This window comes from Scaptodrosophila lebanonensis, unplaced genomic scaffold (assembly GCF_003285725.1).
Source record: "Scaptodrosophila lebanonensis strain 11010-0011.00,11010-0021.00 unplaced genomic scaffold, SlebRS2 tig00000159-arrow-arrow-pilon, whole genome shotgun sequence".
Classification (NCBI taxonomy): Eukaryota; Metazoa; Arthropoda; class Insecta; order Diptera; family Drosophilidae; genus Scaptodrosophila; species Scaptodrosophila lebanonensis.
Genome location: NW_022060596.1, coordinates 438,266 through 462,314, shown reverse-complemented (window position 1 = coordinate 462,314; position 24,049 = coordinate 438,266). Strand labels below are relative to the sequence as shown.

Below are 24,049 nucleotides of genomic sequence, written 5' to 3'. Positions count from 1 at the left end.
GTTGTTCTGTTTTTGTTTTTCAAATTAATATATAAGGCTTTCTTGCATTTTGGCTTAGCGCAACGTAACTCTAAACAATGTTCTTTATGTTTTGCATTACGCATTAAATGCGCTTCAAAAAAAATGTACTATGCAAAACATTTGAAATTAAAAAAAAATTGTACAATACAGAGAAATGTTTAACTTAGCGCCATAAGGGGGAAAAAACAAAATAAACAGCTAGTAACTATATAGCAATTGTAATTACATTGAAATTGTTTTTACATGTATGAAAAAAATTAATTGATGTTTGCTTGCGTTTTTGTAATTAACATCTAAATGTATCTTTGAATATTTTACTAAAAACATATAAATATGTTGTATATCAATTGTAATGTGCCAATGAATGAAATCTCTCCTAAAGATAATTGATAATAAAAATAAAAACAGTTGCGAATACGTTGCATTCGAATCTAAAATTTAAATAAGTGGCATTATAAACAAATACAAAAAAAAAAACATCATAACTATCCAGTTATAATACTCAAGAACGATCGTTTCGACTGCCACATGACATATACATGTACATATATGCTTTATGCAATTCGTTTCTGTACGTTATATGATTTGATGATGATCTACTTATATAGGAATTTTGCACTTAATTTTAAACATACAAATATAAAGGTGTTCGGATCGTGCGAATCGTCCATCGAAGCAAGAGATCCAATTGGAGACAGAATTTCGAGAGATAAGAGATTGGAGAGTAGTGCGCACTGCAAAATAATAGAGAAACTATTACTATGAACAGTCGATATAAGCTAAGGAATAAGCTACTTACAGCGCCTAGACACGATGCGTTAAATGTGTGGAGTCGCTGCGCTTGGGTGGCGGCGGTGGTGGACGCTTTTTGCGCAATGCTGCTGCAGCTGCCGCCGCATTATGTGGCACCTGTTGATGTTGCTGCTGCTGCTGCATTGCAGTAACATATTGGGGCTCAATTGCTCCACTGGCCATACCGCCTCCTCCTGCTCCTGCTCCCGCTCCTCCATTGCTCTGCGCATGCACATTCTCGTATAGGGCGAACTCATTGGGGGGTGGTGGCGGCGGGGCCGCGCCCGCTCCATAATGCTCCTGCACCCAGTGACTAACGTTCGCCGTCTCTCGATAATAATGCGAGGAATTTGCGCCCGAGTTCAGATTGTGTGCAGCCAGGAGATCCTCATTGTTGAAGTCACGAAAGCCAAGCACCTCGTGTGGCGTAGTCGCCGGCTCCAGTTTGCACTTTTGGGCCACCTGCCACTTCTTCCGCATTACACGCTGCAGATCCTTAAGGAAGTCGCGCGGTGGATTCGAGGCCGACTCTTGCAGACGCTTGGGCGAGGTTACCTCGGAGACGCTGCTATTGCTAGAGAGACGCGACGGATCACTGCGAGGTGGCAGCATCGGTCCAGGCGCATAGAAGGGCTGTTGCTGCTCTTGCTGCTGGTAGCTGCTGAGCGTAATGCCTGTGGAGCGCACAGGCACCACCGGCTCTGGAGAGCACATCTTCCGTCGCAACAGTACTGGAGAGTCGGCAAATGATACTTTTTTCTGTACTGGCGCAGGCACCGTAGGAGCCGCAGCTGCATAAATGCTGCCGATGGCCTGATTACCACTCAACGCTGGTCCCACATAGTCAGGTGGAGCCTTGTAGGGTGGCGCCGCTTTCAACGCATTCTTCACCGCCGGCTTAATGGGTTTGGCCGGCACAGCCGGAGGCATCGTGCCATTGCTGTTGGGCATGCCGCCAGTAGGTGTACTAGGAGTAGCAACTGGAGGGTTACTGGCATAGGCCAGCACCTCCTCTGGTGGGGGCGGCGGCGGCAGCGATGCCAACGATAACTGTGACCCGTAAACGTCCTGCTCATCCTGGACAAAGGCCGTTGGCGGCGGTGGCGGTGGCAGAGAGTCCAAAGACAGCGTTGAGGAGCACATCAGGTCATTGCCCAACACGACATCCGGCATGGGATCTAGCAAAGGTTTGGCGCATATGCTGGGAGTAGGCGTAGGCGTGGAATTGGATGACGAAGAGGAACCACCGCTGCCATCAACCACGTCCCGTTTTACCACTGCGGCAACATTAGCAGGGGCTGGACGACGTTTCAGTGTTCCGCTACCGTTGCTCTCTTGAGATTTGCGTCGGCTGTGACGACGTGTGAGGGTGCCGCCGCGCTCTGGCGAGGTAGCATCCGCTGTAGCTCCTCCACTGCTGCCACCACTGCTCTCACAAATGGTGATCTCGCCCACCTCCTTGAGTTGACGAGTCATGGTCGTTAGCGGCAGATTGGGTTTCATCGAGGGTTTGCGCTTGATGGTGCCCGTAGTGAACTCCGAATCAAAGCCGTTGTTATCGTCCGAGAGGCAACCGCTGGAGCTAGAGCTGGAGGCACGAGAGATACGACCGCTCGACGAGTTAGACATGCTGGAAATAGCCGAGGAGACACTGCCGCATTGCGAGGGCACCGCCGACGAGATGCTGCTAATGGACTCACTGCGCATGGAGACAGCAAAGCTGTTGTTCGAGACACCATCGCCCAGGCAAAGGTCCTCGAGCAGCGTCTTGTGGTTATCCCACAGCTGTTTGCCATACTTGGAGATGCGAATGGCCGTTAGCCATTTCTCCATGGTCTCCAGATCTTCGGCACACAGCATTTTAAGCGTGCGACACGATTTGCCCAGCGATGAGTCAACGGCGGACTTGAAGCCGAACGTGTAATCTGTCGGCGATTTCCATTTCTTTCGCCAGCCTTGCCCTGTGTAGACATTGTGGCCGTTGAAGAGCGTCAGGCAGGCCAGGTCCCTTGTGTTCTTCGTCTTCTCCTTGGGGAAGTAGTAGAGACCGGATGAACGCAGCACAAAGTGATAGCGTTTCCAGCCTTTCTTTGGGTCGGCCTTCATGTAAAGAGGCCCATCAACCTGCAGCTGAGAGTTCGTCGCAAAGAACTCCTCCAACAGCATATGACGCGTGTGCTCATCATGCTGACACCCGGGTGCCATTTGCGGACCCGGCAGATACAATTCTGGTCTGGCAAAGAGCGCTACCTTATCCTGACGCTGCTGAAAGAGAACACGATTGCCCGCATCCGAGTTCCAGGTCATTAAGTTGTCCACAAGCAGTTCATGATCTTCGAAGAGGCGCTCTGGGGAGGATTCAATTCAGCAATTAGCTAACATTTTGCAGCTTCATATAACTGTTAATGCACTTACCCATTTGCAGATCGCCTAGACTCTCGACCAGCGCCCAGGTAGGCTGCATCTGCACGTGATTTTTGTCTGCCAACAGACGCCCCACGTGACCGCAGGTCATGCGTTCGTCGACCAGCAATGATTTGGATGCCCCATCGGCTGTGAAGGCTTTGACAAAAAGTCGCTTTACTTGTGCACTCTCTAGCTTGTGCAGGGCCAGTTGAATTTTGGCTGCTTTCGAGATGTTATTGGCACTATCCATTATTTGATTCACCGCCGCCGGCAGCTGTTGCTGCTGGAGCTGCTGCTGCTGATGATGATGATGATGAAGCTGGTGCTGATGTGGATATGGGTGCTGCAGATATTGCAGTTGATGCTGTTGCTGCTGTAGCTTTTGCTGCTGCGACGAAGTGCTCGATGAGGCCGACGACTCGCTGGACAGCAGTGAGACCGTATCACTGAATGCTGAATCATTATCGGGCGATTCGGTGCGTGGCTCGCGTGGCATGCCGACACTCATGGTCATGCCCATGGTTAGACCGAATTGCACTCCGTTATGGCCATGCCCATTCTCCAATAGACCCGACGACGATATACTCGTGGAGGAGGAGGAGGAGCAACTGGAATTTACATCACCAGATATGCTCGAGTTTGTGCGCGAATGGGTGCGCGATGAGGCGGCCGACACGGAAATTGCGGCCGGCGGTGGCACACCAGTAGGCGCCTGGTGCACGCCGCCACCAACGCCACCACCACCACCACCGCCACCTCCCGTGCCAATATTAGCATGAACAGATGAAGCAGGATTACCACTGCCGGCCCCGACGCCCACTCCCGGCAAAAATGTCGCTTCTCCGAAGCAAATCTGCGCCTCCAGCAAGCTTAGCTCGCCCAAAATTAGATCCAGTTCGGACTCCTGCGTATCTTCTAGATTGGCCATTGAGATGCGGTATGTGTGCGACTTGGCTTCCGGCGTCGTCAGGCAACGTTCGCTATGTTTGCGCAGTTTGACGCCGCCAGCGCCGCCGCCACTGCTTGGATTATTATCGAGCAACTTGTGATGTGGACTGCCGACGTCTGATCCGCTAACCCCGCCGCTGGCCTCCCCGCCACCGACAATGGCAAGGTTTTTAATCTGTAACGAGCACAGAGAAGAGAGCGGACGAATCCGAAATTAATCATAGTCAAGTGGAAGTGAGCACACACACACACACATGTGCTACTTATGTATATATGTGTGAGAGTGTACGTGTATGTGGCCTCCAGTTCAAGGCCCTGCATAATATTATAGTAACTCAACGATCTGGGTTATGATTATGGTTATCAGTCGGGAGTTATTATTATTGCTCTCGGTTCAATGAAAAGAGATACGCTTTAAAACTCATGGCTAGCAGTCGAGCGCTGCGACGGCCGCGACAAATGAATGAATCGCTCCACGATTACCTCCCCGGAACAGTTGCAGTCACAAGCCATAAATGTGTTATAAAATACATCTATAATTTAAATACACTACAAGTAAGAAGCCCCAATTAAATGCATGCACGAGACCATTTGTAAATCGCGTATTGAGTGAATCAAATAGTAAGTGAACTCCACAATTTCATGGAGGTTGCCTCTTATTTAACATTCGAATTGCAAATAGTTGTAGTTAGTATTTAAGTTTGGAAAATGGTTTCAGGTTTTAACAAAACAGAACAATCGTCTCTATTTATTCAATATTTCTGGGCAACTGGTCAGCATATTTCATTCGATACGCCTCGTGATTTTATGAAGCACATGCAAGAATGCCGATCACATATGGTGGGCTGGGGGAGCGGGAGGTCAATCTGGTACTCACTTCGTAGAATTTTGTGCCTCGCTTTCTTCTGCAAGCGCACTAGCTCGATTTACATTTGGCGAACCCCTTTCATAGCCCCTTCCCCCGTCCCACCCATCATGTCGTTGCATGTCGAAATCTCTTGCTGGCAACACTTGCGAATAGTGTGCGATTAAGTCACAACGCAATCCATAATCAATGCTGCTGGTACGTGCCTTGGCCGGCATAGGCGGCGGCAAAATCGGTGCACCGACAAACAACACGTTACACATTTCCGCCGTTTGAGCAACAATTGCCAATGTAATAATACTACAAGTACATAGTATAGCATATGTACACACATACATATACTAAGTACATGATAGCATATGCCTCCACTCGTAGTTAGACCGGCCATGCTGTGCTTTGACATAATCGCTACAAAGCTAGCGTTATTCGCGCGATTTTAAATTGGAATTTTTTTGTAGTTGTTGATAAACTTCAAGAGTGCCATTTTTTAACGCTCTACAAGTATATCGCCCAGCCCGAGACCGTACAGTCGTCGGGTGCTAAGTAATTTTCCAAGACATAAGTCACGTACTGGTGGTACACAGCCCCAGTTGCCCACTCCCATCAATCTATCCATCCGTCCATCCATTTGCGCATACATCCATAAGTCACATGTCATGTAAAGAGCACTCGAACTCGTCGCTTGCATAAGATATGGTTTCGGATTTAGCTGGCTTATAAAATAATACAAAAGTTGGCAGCATCTTGAATGACTCATACGAGACAAACAAGAGGAGAGAGATAGATTAACAAGACAAGACGTAATTCGTGGACCTAAGCGAAGTAATAATACCCTTACAAATTGTTGCATTCTCAATATACAACACATTGAATACTTCAAGTTATTATTTGCATGATAAAACCTTAAAGTTGTTTAACCATATCTAAATTTTATAATTCTGAAATACATTTTCAGAAGCATGTCTTTTATGTAGAGGTATACGAGTATACTTGTATATATTATCGGGAAATAACAATGAAATACAGAACTTTAAGACCAAATTCGGAATTCTGAAAGATCGGATCAATTAAAAATAGATTTAATATTAAATTCCTGAATCAAGCTTAGCACCTTAATTATCATGTATAAGTCAATTATTAAGAAGTCTCGTTGTGATATAAAGTCGTAAGCCAGTTTGTTGGCGGAACGATTTACAACTTCTATATAATCACAAGCGAAACGCGTTTTAAGGCCAAAAACAAAGCACACCTTCAATTGCGGAAATAGTTAAACACAAATAAAACAAATAAATAAAAGAACTATTAAAAATGTGTTTAAAAGAATAACAGCTTAAATGTATGGGACTGTTTAAAGCCAGAACCAATTGAAAATGAATGAGTTTTTATGGATGTCTACCTAAAGAAGTCAAAATACAACTACAGACTAGACTCTAGTTACTAGAGTATAGAGTAGAGTAGAATTATGATTCTGATTTCTCTGAAATGCTTCTGTTTCCAATGCGTTCAAATGATTGCTCATCGTTTTCATAATTAATCTTCTTTGACGTCACTCTGATGATGGATTTTGTTTTGTTTTTGGATTGCAGTGTATTACATTAAGGGGCAGAGGTTACTTCTGGTATAGGGTATTAAGTGATTTGGAGGCTTTGACTATAATTGGCACTTGGCAAACGACATGTGAACTGTCCATAGTCCGCTTCTCTATCTACTGCTCATTTGTTTGTCCGTCCGTCTGTCCGTCCGTCCGTCCGTCTATCGGTCTCACTGTCGGTCGCTGTTGGAGCAGCTGTTTGCGTGTGCAGCTGCCCTTCGTGGTGTGCTGCACACGCAGCGCACGATGCGACGATGCGACAACAACAACTAAAACAACTACAACAACTACAACAACGAGAACAACCAATGGCGGCAACGGCACATTTTGATAAGTGTCGCGGTCGCGGTCGGGGCCGCGGTCGTTCCATTTGCCAGCCTGCCCCACAAAAGGTTGTTTGGTTGGTTGCCCGGTCGTTTGGTCTCTTAGTTGCCTGTTTTGTTGGCTCCGCTGATTTATGGGTTCAAGTGCTATGTGTGTGTGTGTCTGTTGTTCAAAGTTCATTGACAGTTACACCGCACAGCAACAGCTATTCTAATTGAGTTGCATTGACAAACGACAAACCAAAGCCACACACATTGATTGCGCGGTCCAAGTGTTTGCTATTTGCATAGGTCCAGTCTAAGCGTCGACCCAAGCTGGCTCACAACTAAGTGCTGCCAACAACAATGGCACAGCAATGGCAATCAGGCTGATTGTTATGATTACAGTAATGATGTTTACTTGTTAGCTGCACACACTTGGTCGTTTAAATACCTTAATCCTCTCTAACCCCACCTCATGCCTGTTCACAAATGTTCACCAAGTGTGCGGTGAAAAGCTCTTAAAAGTAGAATGTCATAAAACACTTTCTAGGAGTTGATGCGTCGAAACAATTAATCCACTACTTTTTTTATGAAAACACTTGAAGAGGAATAAATGACATTAAGGAGTTGAAAAAGAGATATGGCAAGGAATAAGCCATTGCCACCACTTAGAAATGCTGAAGAAATCGATCTGATAGACAAATAGTGAAAACTTCCTAAACCGACACCTGATCGGCGGACACTTTTTCTAAAACATTCGATCGGTGTAAAAAGTGTTTAAGTATATCCCCTTAAGCGGACACTCCCCTTGGGCGGTGATTGTCCGGTTAAGAGAGTTTTCACTGTACTCGTATGTAGGTTTATTTAGTTATTAGTCATATGAAAAAGACCACAATAGTTTTATAGTAGGTATATTATTCATAGTTTTATTGATTCACTCCTTGACGATGAAACTTTGGATAATTTCCACTTCTATTGATACATGGAATACGCCCTTATAATGAATGTTTAAGCTGTAATTAATTCAATATAATGGTCAGTCAAGATATATTTGGGTGCTGAATAACTATTACATTATATGTATATTAATATAAGATTGCATCTATCTGAAATTATTCTTGTTGGGTCTACCTCTAATATCTCTGAAGGTGAAACTATCGCATTGCAGTTTTCTTTGTGGAAAACATTATCAAATCGATTCAGAAAATTTCGCTATTTTGGTTTGTACAGTAATCAATCGACTATTTTGTGATTTCATATTTCGTTTGTTTCTAAAAATGACGAAAAAGAATTACGTAGAGCAGCCAATTTGAAAGTCAACTTATTCCAAACAAGATAGTTTTATATTGTCTTTAACAATATTAAATGAGCATCGGGATTTATTGGAATGTTAAATCCGTCTTCATAACATTACACCGAAGGAAATGCTATAAGTGATCCATTTGTAGGAATGATAAAAAAATCCATGCCATAGAGTTTGTTAAGCCCAAAAATTGACCATCTTATCTCATCATACTAATTTTACGATGTGCAAAAAGTGTGAAAGAGTATACTAGTTTAGTGCGAATGTAAGTATATATATTATTGATCAGGTGAAAAGATAAGTCGCTATAGCGATATAAACGGAAGGATCTCAGGAATTACCATAGCCATTGTTTTAATTTTAAAATTTGTATTCGAAATAAATATTGACACTATATTTTAAAATTGAAATTGCATCGCATTCAGATATAGTATAAAGTTGTGATTTCTTTTCATTATGGTCACATGTATAGGCTATTCATATAAGCTATTCATAATAACATCTACATATTTTGGACAATTTTCGGCTGTCGTTGTAGAAGATATAGAAGAGTTTTACGTTGCCTCGGGCCAGCAGTATTTGCCCAGCTTGCTTGACCTATATTTCAACCTTCCTTCTCTTCGTTGTAATTAAGTAGAATAAAGTACACAAATATAAATAAATCATTAAAAAGTAGTAGAGTAGTCGTATTATTATTTCTAAATAGTTTCGAAGTGAAAATCGCAGAAATTCCTCATAAATGCATAACAAATATTTAATCGGACACTGCTTTTTGCCCTTATCTTGAAATTCGCTATCCTAACCCACCCCAACATCACCACTTACCTACATTAATGTTATCTAATGGGTTCTTATCTATATATGTATATATGTACATATTGGCTTGCGCAGATAGAGGCCTGGCACTCGCATGTTTCATGGGGTTTCAGGTGTTTCAGTTGGGGGCACGCTTAATAGCTTGGTTCCACATACTTAGTTTTAGGTTAAACGACAGAAACACAAGTTTTATATATATGTGGTAGGTAGGAATGTAATTATCTGTATTCAAATGACTTCAACAATTACATAATTAAAAGCAGACGCAGATCACAAAATGAATTCCCACACCGACGACCAGGTGGAGGGAGAACGAGGGACGGCTGGCGGATAGGCCTTTTATAAAATGCTCATCAAATGATGTCAGGCACAGTAGGTCGTCCTTCACTCAATGCCTCGTCATTTTCATATTCATTCTGTGGCATAAAAGCATATTTTCATGCTTGTGGACATTTACAGTGACTTCCGTAGTCAATTAATAAAGACAACAAAAACAACAACAACTATAATAATATAAAAAAAAAAGGCACACAACACAACGAATGCTACTGTGCCCTGTGCTGCGTGCCACGTGCAGAGCTGAACGACCGTCCGACGAACCGACCGAGTAGCCAAAACAGACACAGCAGTCGCCCACTGCCCCCTTCCCACTCATCATGTTAACAACACCCAGCAATAGCAGCAGCAGCAACAACAACAACAACGACCACTAAATTAATACATTAAATTAAACTTTTCATGTCGGAGCCAAAATAAACAGCAACAACGAAAATAATCATAAAGCGCGTTCCGCTCCTTCCTTCATGGCACGACATGGCCATATAAAAAGTTTAGCGCTTTGAAAAATTCGGTTTCATTTTTATGGGCAGCCGAGCAAATTCAAATTTAAGAAATGCTTTTTGACTTCATTTAAACAAATGCTGTTGCTGTTAATGTTGTTGCTATTGCTGGTCATTGGCCAAAAGACATAAACGACTGTTTCTCCTTAGCGAAGCTTGGCACGTCTGATAAGCCGTGTTTAAATGCTGCTCAAGGTTTTCAATTGCCAATTGGGATAGACATGAACATTTGGCGGGGGATTCAAATAAGAAGTCAATTTATGCAACGATATTTTGGCAACTATACTCGTAACCCCATTTGCGGAATCAAACACTTTTTGCGCTTAACTCTTTAAAATGGAAATTTATTGCGTTTTCCACATGCTTGTAACTACTTTCTGGTAATCTGTATTGTGACTTAAATAATAATAAGTATCTCTCATAACAAAGTAATCCCTCCGTGTGGCGTCTAAACTTTCGAATGTTTCTGTGGCGCTTTATATTTCTAGTCTTATTCCTTTTACTAATAAGTGCAGTTCCTTTCTCAGTGAATTGTGAGTGAATTTTCACATTTTTCCATTTTAAGCTGTGAATGGTCCAATTTTATATTTGTTATAATTTTATTTCATTTTGAAAACATAGTTAATTGAAACGTACGTTTTTTTGGAAATTAGAATATATAGTTCTCGAAAAAGGATGTGGAACTGTTTTCGTAAACAGCAATCTAATTATATTGCAAAGCTTACAATATTCTTAAGGGTCGATAGAAGCAAATGTTTAATTAAGGTATTAGGGGTGATGATGGGATGAATAAGACGCGTTCGATCGCATTGACGTTAAGATTCTCGTAGTGTGTCGTTGGTAAAGTTTGCTGATAAAGAAAGAGAGTCTGTTATCCATCGCTCTTATCTTGTACTATATACATATGTATATAAACTTATGTATTGACATGATTTACGCCGAGAGTAAGATCTAAAGAAAGGCTTTCACAATGGATCGATCATTTCTAATGACCGTATTGTGTCAGTAAATTTATACTTAAACTATAAAAGGAACATCCTAAATACCAATAAGTTGGGTTGCGTCACGTTCGTGTCTGTTTAAAAGTTGAATCACACTCGAGTACCTACACATACTTATAATATTGTTTAGCCTCAATGCAATTAATATTTCATTCAAAATCATGTGCCTTACAATCCCGTAAGATGAGGACTGTGGCAAGCAAAAGAAACCATGAAATCCGAACCAAATACCATCAACTGCCACATGCGACCAGGACCCTGCAATGTCCGAAGAAAGAAACATCTGTCGTTGCTTTGCGCAAACAAAGAGACCCATATACGTACGTATGTATGTATATGTTCTTAAATAAAGCAAATCTGCAACGCAGCCTACAGCACACTTAAAGACGAAAAAAAAAAGGCAAGAGAGAATGTTGACAGTTGGGCAAGCCCGACAATGAAATACTCTGTGCCTAAAAACAACTTTCGCCATGGCCATGGCATGGGTTCTATTTGTGTTACAGGCGGAAATACAAGAACGGCCCGTAATATACATATATTATAGTAATATCAGTAATATATATTATGGTAATATTGATAGCTCTTCTTAAAGTAGATAATAGCATATAAATAACGTGTGCGTATATAGCTTCACCACAGTTGAACAGTATTGACAATATTAGAGAAAATGCAAAATAATAATAAACTCGATAATCGATTAGAAGTGTTAAATGTGGGGTTCCAAGTTTTCGGACGAACAGGCATAGATCGATTTGTCTCATTGAAGAATACACGTTTAAAAAAATGTAATTAACAATATAAGAGTGTAGTACTTTATGGGATCGTATCCGTCTACCTGTTGCATGTTGTGCACAAATCGAATATACCCTTTTTAGCCTTTGAGGTATAGGGTATAAAAAGGGCAGAAAAACAAAGATCGTATCAAGGGCTGTTCAAGTGATCCCAGACGATTCGATTCGGCAGCCGGCGCGTGCAGTGGCAAGCGACGCGTGTCGGTCCTCCAATGCTACCTAACAGCAACAAATCGCTGGCATCGAATGGCAGCACAGGTCCGCATGTTTTTTTTTTTTTTTTACGGACCCAAAATCTAAATAAGTATGTTTGTATGTGTGTTACATTGTATGTGTGTTTGTGTGTACAAAATGCACCTGCGCTTGACGTTCCCAAAAACAATGCAAACACAATTACAAAGGAGAAACGAAAAAAGCAAAATCAAGTAGGGGCGAAAAAGGAGAGCCTGCCAAAAATGGATAATACATGATGATAATGATAATGTCGTGCGTTGCGCTTTGTTTGGCACGATGCACCTTCGATTTCTACTGCGTCTGCTTCTTCCCCTTCTTCTTCTCGTTGTTGTTGTTGTTGTCCCCCTTGCTGATTATGAAGATCGAGATAAGCGGCGGCGTCGTCCTCAGACAGATGCATTTTTATGGCAGTCTCAAGCACCAGCACCAGCAACAACAACAATGTTGCTAAGCATTGCGTGCGTGTGTGTGTGTGTGTGTTTGTGTGTAGGTGTGGCGCTATTGTTAGTAATTTAAGACCAAATTTCGATTCCAGACAACGAACGAACGAACGAACGAACTCTAAGGGAGGGTTGTACCCGATGCTAACGCTACCGCTTTTACTGCTCCCGGGGCAATGGCAAATGCAAACTCATCATCAATCACTTGTTGATTTGTAGGCCAACGACGCATTTGTTATAAACATTTCCAACGGCTGCATTATAAATCAAAAAAGAACATATACACATATGACTATGTAACGCTCCAATCTGTAGCTCCCTGCCCCCCTCCTCTTGCTCCTTATGTATGTATGTGAAAAACATTGGAATTGACAAATTTTTATTACGGCTCAATCAAATTAAGAGATGTTCGCGTCGCCTCTCACTTGTTCCACATTTTATGACTCCGCATATGTTCTCTATAATCGTCTGGCAGGGGGTGCAAGGCAATGGGGGAGGAGTTTAGTTTCCATCTCCAGGGAATAGCCAGAGTAATTGAGCAAATGGAGCAGCAGCATCTTCTTTCGTAGTACAAGAAAAAGTTGGGCGATCGAAAATGAATGAAGGGCAACACAAAATGCTGGCAGGGAGATGATTCATTATACATACACACAAATGTACATACAAATCATCACTGAATACATATGAATCATTTGTAGAATGTACATATATACGAGTATATATACAATGTGTGTATTTTAGTATGTTAGCCAAATTGGTGAATAAGAAAATGAATTTCCGCTTTGGGGGTGGCAGATGAAACGCGAATTACAAACACTAGAGATGGACATACATACATATATGCATGAATACTATATATGGATAATGGAAAAGATTCAAGGCTACATATAGAAATGTGTATGTACATAAAAAAAAAAAAACGCACGATAGACTCAACCATTATCATAATGAAAAGAGCATACGTATGTTTGTATGCACATGGATAAGATACCTTTCAATAAAACGTGACAATTAAAAATAAAGCTGTTTTAATGTGATTATACCATCAGTAAAAAAATGAGTCCACATTTTAAGCAGTTCCGAAACGCTTTATTCAAGGAAACTAGTGTTTCATGTATGTGGTGTGATGATAATATTATTGTTTTCAGATATAAAGAATATAGTATGTCACCTCTTGTCTTGTGGACACTCTAGAAGATGCTGGGACATGTTAAAACAATAGAATATATAGTTTACAAGGCTTTTTTTCGACACGTTTGCAATTGGTGGCAAAAATTGGCAATTTAGAAAAAAGAAAATATTAGAAATTACGATTTCGGTGCAATGCTTCAACCAAATGAGCTACAATAATTCAAAAAAGAAGAAGCACATGGACGAAACCAAATAACGACTAATTGGATTAAATGTAGGAACCAAAAAATCAGCTCAAACTACCGACAAGCCTAGAATAGTTTGGGTTCGCGAGGGAGAACGCAATCTTAATGCATGCAGTCCGTCAAACGTCTGTTATTGGACGCAGTAACCACTTTAATTGGGAAGTTGCGAAGTGAGAAAACAAATTGTGGTCTCATAGGTGAAAAATGGTTCTGTCTGGTGGAAAAGGTTGTTGCCCATTTTCTGTATAGTGCGCCAAATATATCCCTAAAACAATCAAATGCGGAAAGTCGACTGTAAAGGTTTGCGTCTTAGTGCATGTTTGAATTTAAATATTAGAAGTCATGTTGCCTTATGGCTTTAAGTCCTCGAACAGGATAATGACATACCAGCTAGAAGACTCTTCTTAAATTGGTCTCATGCTCTTATGAAAAGGCCACTTGCGTTCAGTAGTAGAAGTAGTAATTGAGGTAAACCAGATCAAAGACAGATTTTTATAATAGCGTTTTTTTTTCACCGCAGCTGTATGCACAATACATCTCCCCATATATCTGCATACATATGTATATCTTTATAAATATTTAATCATGTGCACATTATGCGCCCAAAATAAAACCACATGCAGGTCTAGCCAAGCGTTTTTCTGGATTTAAACCAATTAGGCGCGGAATGCGGAACACAAAATGTGCTAAAGATCATATAAATTAAATGCCAGGCGCATAAACATTTATACATACATGTATACTTACATATATATGTATGTATGTATGTATGTATGTATATACATGTGTGTACTATGTTTAATACATATTTTTGAATATTTGTGTACAAGTATATGTATGTTTGTATTTCCACATATGATATTTTTATTGTGACTCTGGACTTAATTAGCAACTATGCTTGCCGTCTATTGAAATGCGCCGCACAGTGTGACAATATTTGTAATTTGCAAATGAACCACACAGGCCGAAGCAGAGCGGCAGAACCGGCGACAGCTGAGCCGGAAATGCCTGGGCAATGAACAGAATGTTTGATGCCATACATACATACAAACATACATATGTATGTACAAGGTAACGAGTAGAACGCTAACGTCGCGTGAACCCAACTCTTGAATACTCTGCGCCTCAAATAAAATAAACTATGTTGCATGAATCGTTCTTTTGGAAGCTGCGTATTTGAAATAGTTAACCTATTAGGGGTTTCTTAAAGCATATTATATTTAACTACAACATAATTTTTATTTGGTAGAGTGATTCAGAAATGTTCGTTCTGTGGCAGTTACCGATAATTATAATGAAACTCCAGATGGTAATACATTGTAAAGAGAGAAATTTGCATCGGTCGTTCCTATGACTGCTATTTAAAATAACGATGCTATACATACTCCTATGTGGTTACTTATAAAATCGTTTAATCCTTCGGTTACAGGGTATACAAAGTTTGCAAAATGATCAGCTACTAAGAAGAGAGGCAGAGTAAAAGAGTTCAGTGTCCTAAAAAAAAACTTTGAGAGCCCCAAAGAGCAGCAAGTAGATGGAAGTGTGTTTGGTGCAAGCTCTATGGCAAAATGCAATCTATCGCATTTGCAAAATTGGGTCACTGCACGCCCACTTGGCAACAGACACAACCGCCGGCCAGACAGACAGCCAGCCAGTCAGTCGGCGAGATAGCCAACAAGCAGCAGCGCCAAAGAGAGCGACCACAAATACACACACACACGAAGCTGAGAGTGGCTCGTGTTTAAATATAATTTACAAATTGTAACACAAACGCCCACAGTGCAGCAACGGCAACAGAGGCGGGAGCGAACGATGGCGAAGGCATAAACCACAACTAAAAATACGAAGTAAATAAAAGAAAATTGCGCTAATTTTAAAATGAAATGATAAAAGAGAACAGCCAGCAAAAGCAAAGACAATAAATATAGAGGAGCTACTGAAGAAGCCGCGCTATTTCTTATACGCTTTCTTTTTATGTCTGCATGTTATGTTGTTGGTGTTCCTTCCTCCTCCCATAATAAAATTACAACTATACGTCTTTGTATATATGTATGTACTGTACAGGGTCAGAGGCAAATGAGTGGGTGCGGGAGAAACAGAGCACGAGGGGATAACAAGTAGACACAAACACACATACAAATGGAATAGCTCGATGGACAGACCAGATAGCTAAATTGACAAGGGGCGATTGGGCAAATATACTCGTACATACAATACACACATACATTACATATACAAACATATGTATGTAGTATGTAGGAGGGTAATAGAATGGCGCGAAGGAGCGGCAACATGGCGCGTTTCAGCGTGCGTGAAGCAACAAGCCAACCACATATGTAAATAATTTCGAAATGAATATGGCGACAAAAGAATTTTAAATATGTATGTATGTACACGCATACATACATATCTATGTATGTATGTATGTATGTATAATCGGAAGTGCGTGTCTGCGTGCACGCTTTTACTACACATTTCTACATACATATGTATGTACATATGTGTGTGTACATTATTCCCCATTTTGGTTCATAAACGGAAACAAACGATAATAAAATATTTACAGCAACAAACACCAAAATGACAAAAAAGAAGAAGAAGATGAAGAGAATGAGCAGCGCAGTCGTCGCATAAATATTCAAAAGACGGCAGCAACAACGTCAACGTCAACTTCCTCGCGAAATGGTTAGTTTCTTTGCGACTGCACGCGGCCAGCAAGCGTCAAATTGATGGGAAGACAACTAAGGCAGTGCCGAAGCTACAATACTCTTCTTGGGACACACACTACTTCCATATGTTCATACATATGTATGTATGTGTATTCCGTGGTGTCTGATCTTCTTATTAACACCAACGGGTATTTCAACAATATGCAATTTGGATTTAATACGTTTTTTATGCAAAACTTTATCTTAAGACATACTGTTAAAGAACTGTGTCTAATATGGCACAAAAATTAGTAGTAAGTTGTACACATACGATCATTTTTTAGCAGGAGCTGTGACAATCCTGTTTTAGGAAATTCGAAATGAAATAATAAATAATATATTTAGATAATATATATTTAAATAACTTTTAATCTGTAAAGTATTGATTGAAGCAATAGAACATCGCTGTAAGTATATGTACACTTTGTATGAATTTATGCTTTTTATATGTACATACATAAGTACATATAGTTTGTACATGGTGTTACAAACTAACCCTTAAGCAAATATACTCTTACACTTCTCAGTTAAGGGAATAAAGAGCGAAGCATCGTCGTTAAACAAGCAGCAAAGCGTGTAATAGGAATCATAAAAAGTAAAGCACTGCAATATTTATGCAATAACGGCAGCACAACAACAAAGCGTAGTGCGCTGACAGCGACGTCAACGTCGACTTTGACGTTGCAGCTATGTGGAAGAGGCATGTGTGTATATTTAACAGGAGTGTGGGGACATGGGAATGACTGTTCCTGCCACCATTGATCCCTGCAAGTGAGCAAAATCCTGCGCCCAAATGTGCGATTTACTTGGGGCATCGTCAAAAGACTAAAGCACAGTGGTGTATGCTCATATTGTACGGAGATCGTTATTTAATCGATGTTTCAACAGCGATGGCAACACGACCTTGGACGTTGCGAAACATTTAAGATTTCCGAACTGCTTGGTAAATGTCACATACGATAATGTTTTGACAGGGTCTGTGACAATCCCTTTTTAGATAATTTACAATGCAACCAAAAAAAGTTAAAGTCGTATAACAGTTTCAACAAAATTAAGGAAAACAATTTAACCGAAATTTTTAGTTAGAGAAAAAACGCTTAAAAATTACTCTCTATAGAATCTGTATGTATAATGATGATATGATGATATGTATGATGTACGCTCGCAAATAATCACCTCCTATATAAAATAACTAATACAATTTTCACACAAAAAAAGACCACAACAGGGCTTGTATAAGGTAATTGTTGTATACACAACCTGCATATACAAGTATAAATAATTTCTAGAGCGTGAAAATAAAAACAAGCACTGACGAACGAAGTAATCACCTTCATCTGTGCCAAAAGCACATATCCTTCACAACAAAAGTTTTATTCCTTCATTAATACCCTAATGTATGAGTACTAAACATATACTATGTATGTATGTAACTTGTATATTTTTTGCATTTCATCACGACGCGCAACACCATCAGTTATGACAAAAACATTCTAAATATAAAATTTGGTACGTTTTGAAATTTAAAATAATATGTTACAAATACTCTTTTTGAATGTTTTCATCTGTAAGACAGCTATATACTCAAACTACAGTGGTTTGGATTGGGCGATCTCGGTTTCTCGATTACCTGTGTTTATAAAAAAAATGTCACTTCAAAGTATAAATACGAGAGCTCTGAAACGTACACTTTTAAATAAATGGTATTTAGGCTTTAGTTTGTAGTATCAGATATGATTTTAATTTGAAACGATATCTATTTTTTTAAATTCAGAAAATTGTATTAAACAGGATCAGTGAATATAAGTATGTGTTTAAACGCTCTTTTTACAAAGAAGAATTCTGATGTTGGGATTGATTCAATATATAGTTACATATATATATCATAATTTTGTGCGGCATTATCGAAGGTCATTTATATTGTTACAAGTTTTGTTTATCTTGGCTGTCTTTTTGGCTTTGGCGACACTGTGCCCACGAAGCGTGTACTCTCGAGGTAAATTTAATGTGCTCTCTCACACAGCAGCCGACAGTCAGTCGTTTATTGAAAGGGTAAAATGCTCTGTGTGCGTGTGAATGCGTATGTTTGTTTGTAGTAGCAATGTAATTAAAAAGAGTTGGCCAAATATTTGACGAACGTGCACAAGCAATTAAATGGGAACGGAGAGACAGACACAGCAGGCAACATCATACACAACCACGACGGCAACAACAAGACAGGCGTCGTCGAGTCAGCATGCAGTCACTCATCAGTTGATGCGGGTGAACTGGGAAAGCCACCTTTTTCTTGCCGGAGCGGGGGGTAATGATGGTGCTGTGCGTGGGTGAGGGGCAACAGTATGACGCACACACATACATATGTAGGTATGTAGTATATGAGTGTGGCTATAACAGACAAAACCGGCAAAACAAGCAGCAGCGTTGCCATATCAAACAACAATTTTGCTGCCGCATGCACAAAAGTTGAATGAAAAATGCCGCATCCATCTGTGTTGTATGTACTATGTGTGTATACATTAGATAGTAAGTGGGAAGATCAAGAGAGATGAAGCATAAATAATAACCCGAGTAAACAATAATAAAAGCATATGGCAAAGTCAAGTTTGAAAACGACCAATCGACCCAACCGCAACCCCACTGATTAAATATCATACATAAAAATATGTATGTATTTGTGTGTCTGTCTGTGCACGTTAGAGCAAATAAACTGACTGACTGCTTGCTTGCTGCTTCTGCTTCTGCTTGGGGGCTTGTAATGCAGCCCCTTCGAAACAAGACAAAGCCAAAAACGCATTAATATTAACTGCCAAAAAGAAAACAAAAACGCAAGCGGACAACTGAGTACGCTCGACCATATGTACGGGTATATAGAAATATATACAAGTATATATGTACATGCATCCATATATACATACGTACATATGCATATGTACATACTTTGTCCATTTAACTGTGCTGTTGTGCGGGATATGTACATTACTTATGCATTCATACATACATATGAATGTGGACTTGAGTGTGTTTGTTTTGTGGTGCTTACGTTTACGTCAATTTTATTTCGATTGCCGTTGCGTTCCTCAAAAAGCAACGCTCTTGTTTTTGCGTTTGCGTTGTTCAATTAAAAAAGGCACTTTTAATTATTGCTTCATTTGCCGCTTTTCTCGTGCGTTATTGCGTTTGTACCATTCGAATCAACAAAATGAACGGCCGGCCGTTAAATAGGAAGATAAAGCTTATTTTTGTTATTGTTGTAACAGCAGGAACTTAATAAACACGAAGGCACAGCCAAAAAAATTTTATTTCAAAAAAAAGCAAATGCTAAAAATCATCACAGCGCGTGACAAAAAGCGACAAAAAAGAAACTCAAAGCTAAACAAACAAAATAAAAAAATAAATAAATAAACGTTCTGGTTGCTTTTAATTTCCGCGCTCGTTTATAATTTTGTTTGCTGTTTCTTTTTTTACGTATTTCCGTTGTTGGAGCTGTATTTTTCGTTTTTGTCCCGCGCGCTGTGGCTTTTGTCGCGCTTCAGATGCTACTGGTGAGCGCGACCGTCGAAATTGAAATGTGAGCAGCAGCAGCGCTACTACAGAGAGAGCGCCTTCTGACAGTGATGCCATTCGCTGAGCGAAGTGTAGCTCGAGTTGGCAGCACTAACTCAACGGTATTGTATGTTAAATTTTCGCAGGAATGTGTGTGGGTGTGTTAATTTATTTGTGTGCCTATTTTCGCAGCAGTAGGGAAAAGGAAGAATTATTTTGAATTTCTAGCACAATTAACAAATTAAACAAATTAGATACGCACGCATATCGCAACAGCAATTAAGAACGCAAAATGTACCGCTAGCTTGCAGCACCACAAACAGCAGGACAGGGAAGCCGACGGTAAAGCCTGCTGTGACATACAGCGCGCATATCCTTGAGCCATTGCGTTGTTGCTGTTCTGTTTTGGCTTTTACATTGCCATTTTTCAATACAAACATGCAGCACGTAATTGCAGTTAAATTTTATTGCAGTCACGTACCAAAGAAAGAAAATAAATAAGGAAAATGTAAGGGAAAGAACCAAAGGAGCAGCAACAGCGGCAAACACGCGTAGTTATTGCGGCAAAAACAAAAGAGAAGAGGAAGCAACAGCCCGTTGAGGGTTTCTTTCCAATGTCGTTTGTCTTGCGTCTTACGTCTTGCATTTTTGAACGTTACTGTCGTTCTGTTGTTGTTGTTATATTATTGCTGCTGTTGTTTTTACCGAGATTTTGTGTAAACAATTTAATTTTTTACTTTACACACTCTTCCACTTCCCCTACTTCACGTACCATATTGCTGTTACTTTAGAATTTATGTATGTTCGGTGAAAGTAATGAACAAGAGTTAGTACAGCAACCAAGTAAGAGAAGAAAAGCACTTAACACATTGCCGGTCAGACGCGTCATCGTCGGCTGCACGGCTTTGTTGTCGCTGCCAGCTGCCAGACGGGCTTAATCATCGTCACTCAAGTTTTCGCACTATAATACAAAACAATTGGTTCAACAATTTGCCATTTGGCTCTTATCACAATCTTGTAACAAGATGTTTATCGGAAGTTCCAAAGCATGCACATATAGAACTTTGTTGACACATTTTCCAAACTATGCGATTGGGCCTATTTCAAATTGGGAAAAGGACATTTTTCAATGCTTACCAATTTGGCATTGCCCAATGAAAAATTACGAAGGACAAAAAGGGATATAAAAGCAGACTATATTCCACATATAATTTGGTCCATTATTCATTATCAATAATGCTTTCCAATTTGTTGAAATTGATAAAAATAAAATAAAATCTAAGAAAATTCGTAAATTTAGTTTAATTATTTTTGCGTCGGCCAGAGAGTAACAGCTTCATAGCGATTTATAACATTTAAGGGCGCTTTGCAAGGATATCCAAATACTTTCGTAATAATTGGCAAAATCGAAACTATAGGTTCATGTTGGAAAAAGTAAAAGTTAGATTATTTACATATGTATGTACATATGTATTTCGCTTTCAACTCTTGTATTCCGTGCCTTCACTCGATTTTGGACGATTTTGACAGATTTAGAAACTTCCGCTATTGGCATAGACTTTCTCCCAATATGTGGTGATATACTTTTAATATACTAAATTTTTATAACAAAGTTAATCATCCTAGAGTTTTTTGTTGTGCCAATCAAGAGAACTCAGGCTAAAAACTGATATTTTAAAAGAATTTTCTTTGTTCTTAGTACGGAAAACAGCACTCTTTACATACACACATCCATTAAATAAATTTGTTGCAATCCAGCTCTGAATATTATTACACATCGATTAGTTTTGAATCTAAAATCCTTTTTGAAAATTCAATAAATTTTTTAGTAGAGGTGACAGAAAATTCTTCGCATAATACCGAAGATAGTTTTGTGTACGTATAGAAACAGAACAAACCATTTCTTGATCAACAATGGGCAAAGAAAAGCCTTGTGCTGTGCGTTTGTATGCTTTTACCGACCTCGGAAATTTCTATTATACTCTATAAATAGCTGTCATGGGTCTCCCCGAATTCATATTGAATCGATTATATATGTACAATTACGAGTACATTTCGCGTACAATAATCTGTGTTTATGACTGATGCTAAATGGTAAACAAATATACCATTACAATTTATTTTTCAGATTTCTATTGTTCACACCTAATGGGTTTTCCCCAACAGCTGCTTAAATTATAGCTACATATTTAATGTTTTGTGAATGGGTCATAATCGTACTTGTCCCCCACAAGATCCATCACTACAGCGTATAAAAACTACGGAGTTTCATTAAGAATGCATAAATCGACTGACAGAGGAGGCAAGGATCTCCAAGGCAATTGCTGCAAAGCGCAAAGAACTATGCAAAAAGAAAAGCTCAAAAATAAACAAAGACAGCGGCAGCAACAAAAAAGCCATACATACATATGCATGTACGTATATAAGTGCGTGTGAACATGAATGTGCGTGTGTATGTGTATGAGCTTCGCTGCTGATTTTGTGTGAGTGTAAGAGAACATATGTATAGTATATTCATATAAACTTACATTTGTTGTTGCTATTTCCTCAAGACACTTCAATGAGTTTTGTTGTAGTTGCTGCTCTTGCTGTTTGTGTTGTTGTAGTAATAAACGCTGCTGCTGTTGTAGTTGTTGCTGCTGCTGCTGTGCTGCGAGACCACCACAATCCATAATTTGAAGACGAGCGGAGCAGCGCAAGGGCAAGATGAATTGACTACTGCAACCAACCAATAACAGTAGCAACAACAACAAAGTCGACTTGACAACGAAGCGGTCGCTGGTCTGGAACTTAATGCACTGTTGGACTGGACTGATTTTAAATTTGGCAGCGGGCGGTATTGCACCACACAAACGTACACACACAAAAGTGCACACACTGTCAAGTCACAAAAACAAAAATACAGCAACAAAGTTTGGCATAATTTGACGTAACGCGTTTTGAATTTCAATACGTAGTCAATTAAATTGAAACCCGTTTAATTATGCATGTACGTATGTATGTAGAAATATATATGTATTTATATTCATGTATAAGTGTGTGTACTTATTTCTTTTTCTGTTGAATTTCGCCGTGGTTATGCTTTGTGCATGCGCATGCATTTCTTACTGGCTATTCTTTCATCCGCTGCTACTTTACTGCTGCACTTATTTCTTTTTGCCCAGTCTCTTATATATATATACATATACACATGTTATATATTTTCAATGTGAATTTCACAGCCGCTTCCTTGGCGTCGCTGTTGGCTGCTGCGTAGGCGAATGTTGTTACTCCATACACATACACGCACAAACGACTCCACACTCCACTAATGAACGAAAGAGCGAGCGAGCGATCGGCAGAATGAACACAATGCCGACGTCGTTTATGTGCTCTGGAGCTGCTGGGCTGCTTTGCTGCTCTGCCTACACCCACACAATCATAAGCGTTTCTCAATACAACTCAACTGAAGTGCCGTTGCGTGGTTTCTGTTGTTGCTTTTACTTCAACATTTCGTCGTTGTTGTTGTGCTGCGTTTTGTTTCTTTTTATTTTCATTTTTGGGTGTAGTCGCGCGTCAAAACAGCAGCCTGCGCCTGTCTGCCTGCTCTATGAATTTGTACATATGTATGTATGTGTATTGCTGCTTCCTTCCGTGTGGTGCTAATCCTATGTATGTATGTATGTGTTGTACTTGCGTACGTTAATAACAATTACACATACAATGTCGGCAATTGAAAATTGAATATCATTGCAAGTTCTGTTGCTGCTGCTACTGCTTGTGTCGATGTCTCTGCCTCTTATTGGTATCGCTGTGTGTTTGTTGTAGTTGCTGCGCTAACTGCATTTCGGCCATTTTTAGGTGCTGCACGCACGGCGACTTATTCACTGAAGGACTGACTCACTCACCACGCGCAAATGAAATTCGACTGCACTTGACGACCATTGATTGCTTTTATATTGCGGTTGGGCACAAATTGCACTACATTTTTGGTACATTATTTCATTTATGGAAAAAAACCGAAAAAAATAAACAAATAGTACTGGTAGAACTACTAGAAACCCGTGCGTATTTTCACGCCGTAAGTGCGC

At 40.1% G+C, this 24,049-nt stretch overlaps 1 protein-coding gene across 1 annotated transcript; it reads right to left on the bottom strand.

Moving 5' to 3' along the window:
• Positions 1 to 271: 271 nt before the first annotated feature.
• Positions 272 to 24,049, bottom strand: LOC115629595 (abnormal cell migration protein 10). Its single transcript, XM_030526087.1, has 5 exons — positions 22,508 to 24,049; positions 4,034 to 4,342; positions 3,229 to 3,931; positions 821 to 3,161; positions 272 to 755 (listed from the first exon to the last, which is right to left on the bottom strand). Exons 1-4 carry the CDS (start codon positions 22,649 to 22,651, stop codon positions 826 to 828), a joined length of 3,492 nt encoding a protein of 1,163 aa, XP_030381947.1. The 5' UTR covers positions 22,652 to 24,049; the 3' UTR covers positions 272 to 755; positions 821 to 825.

What these genes read in the sequence shown, in the direction of transcription:
- LOC115629595 (XM_030526087.1), bottom strand. Translation starts at nt 22,651, where the DNA reads ATGGATTGTGGTGGTCTCGCAGCACAGCAGCAGCAGCAACAACTACAA. An exon ending in AGGAAATAGCAACAACAAAT is followed by an intron (nt 4,343 to 22,507) that starts GTAAGTTTATAT and finishes TGCTCGTTACAG; the next exon opens with ATTAAAAACCTTGCCATTGT. An exon ending in TCTAGGCGATCTGCAAATGG is followed by an intron (nt 3,162 to 3,228) that starts GTAAGTGCATTA and finishes AATCCTCCCCAG; the next exon opens with AGCGCCTCTTCGAAGATCAT.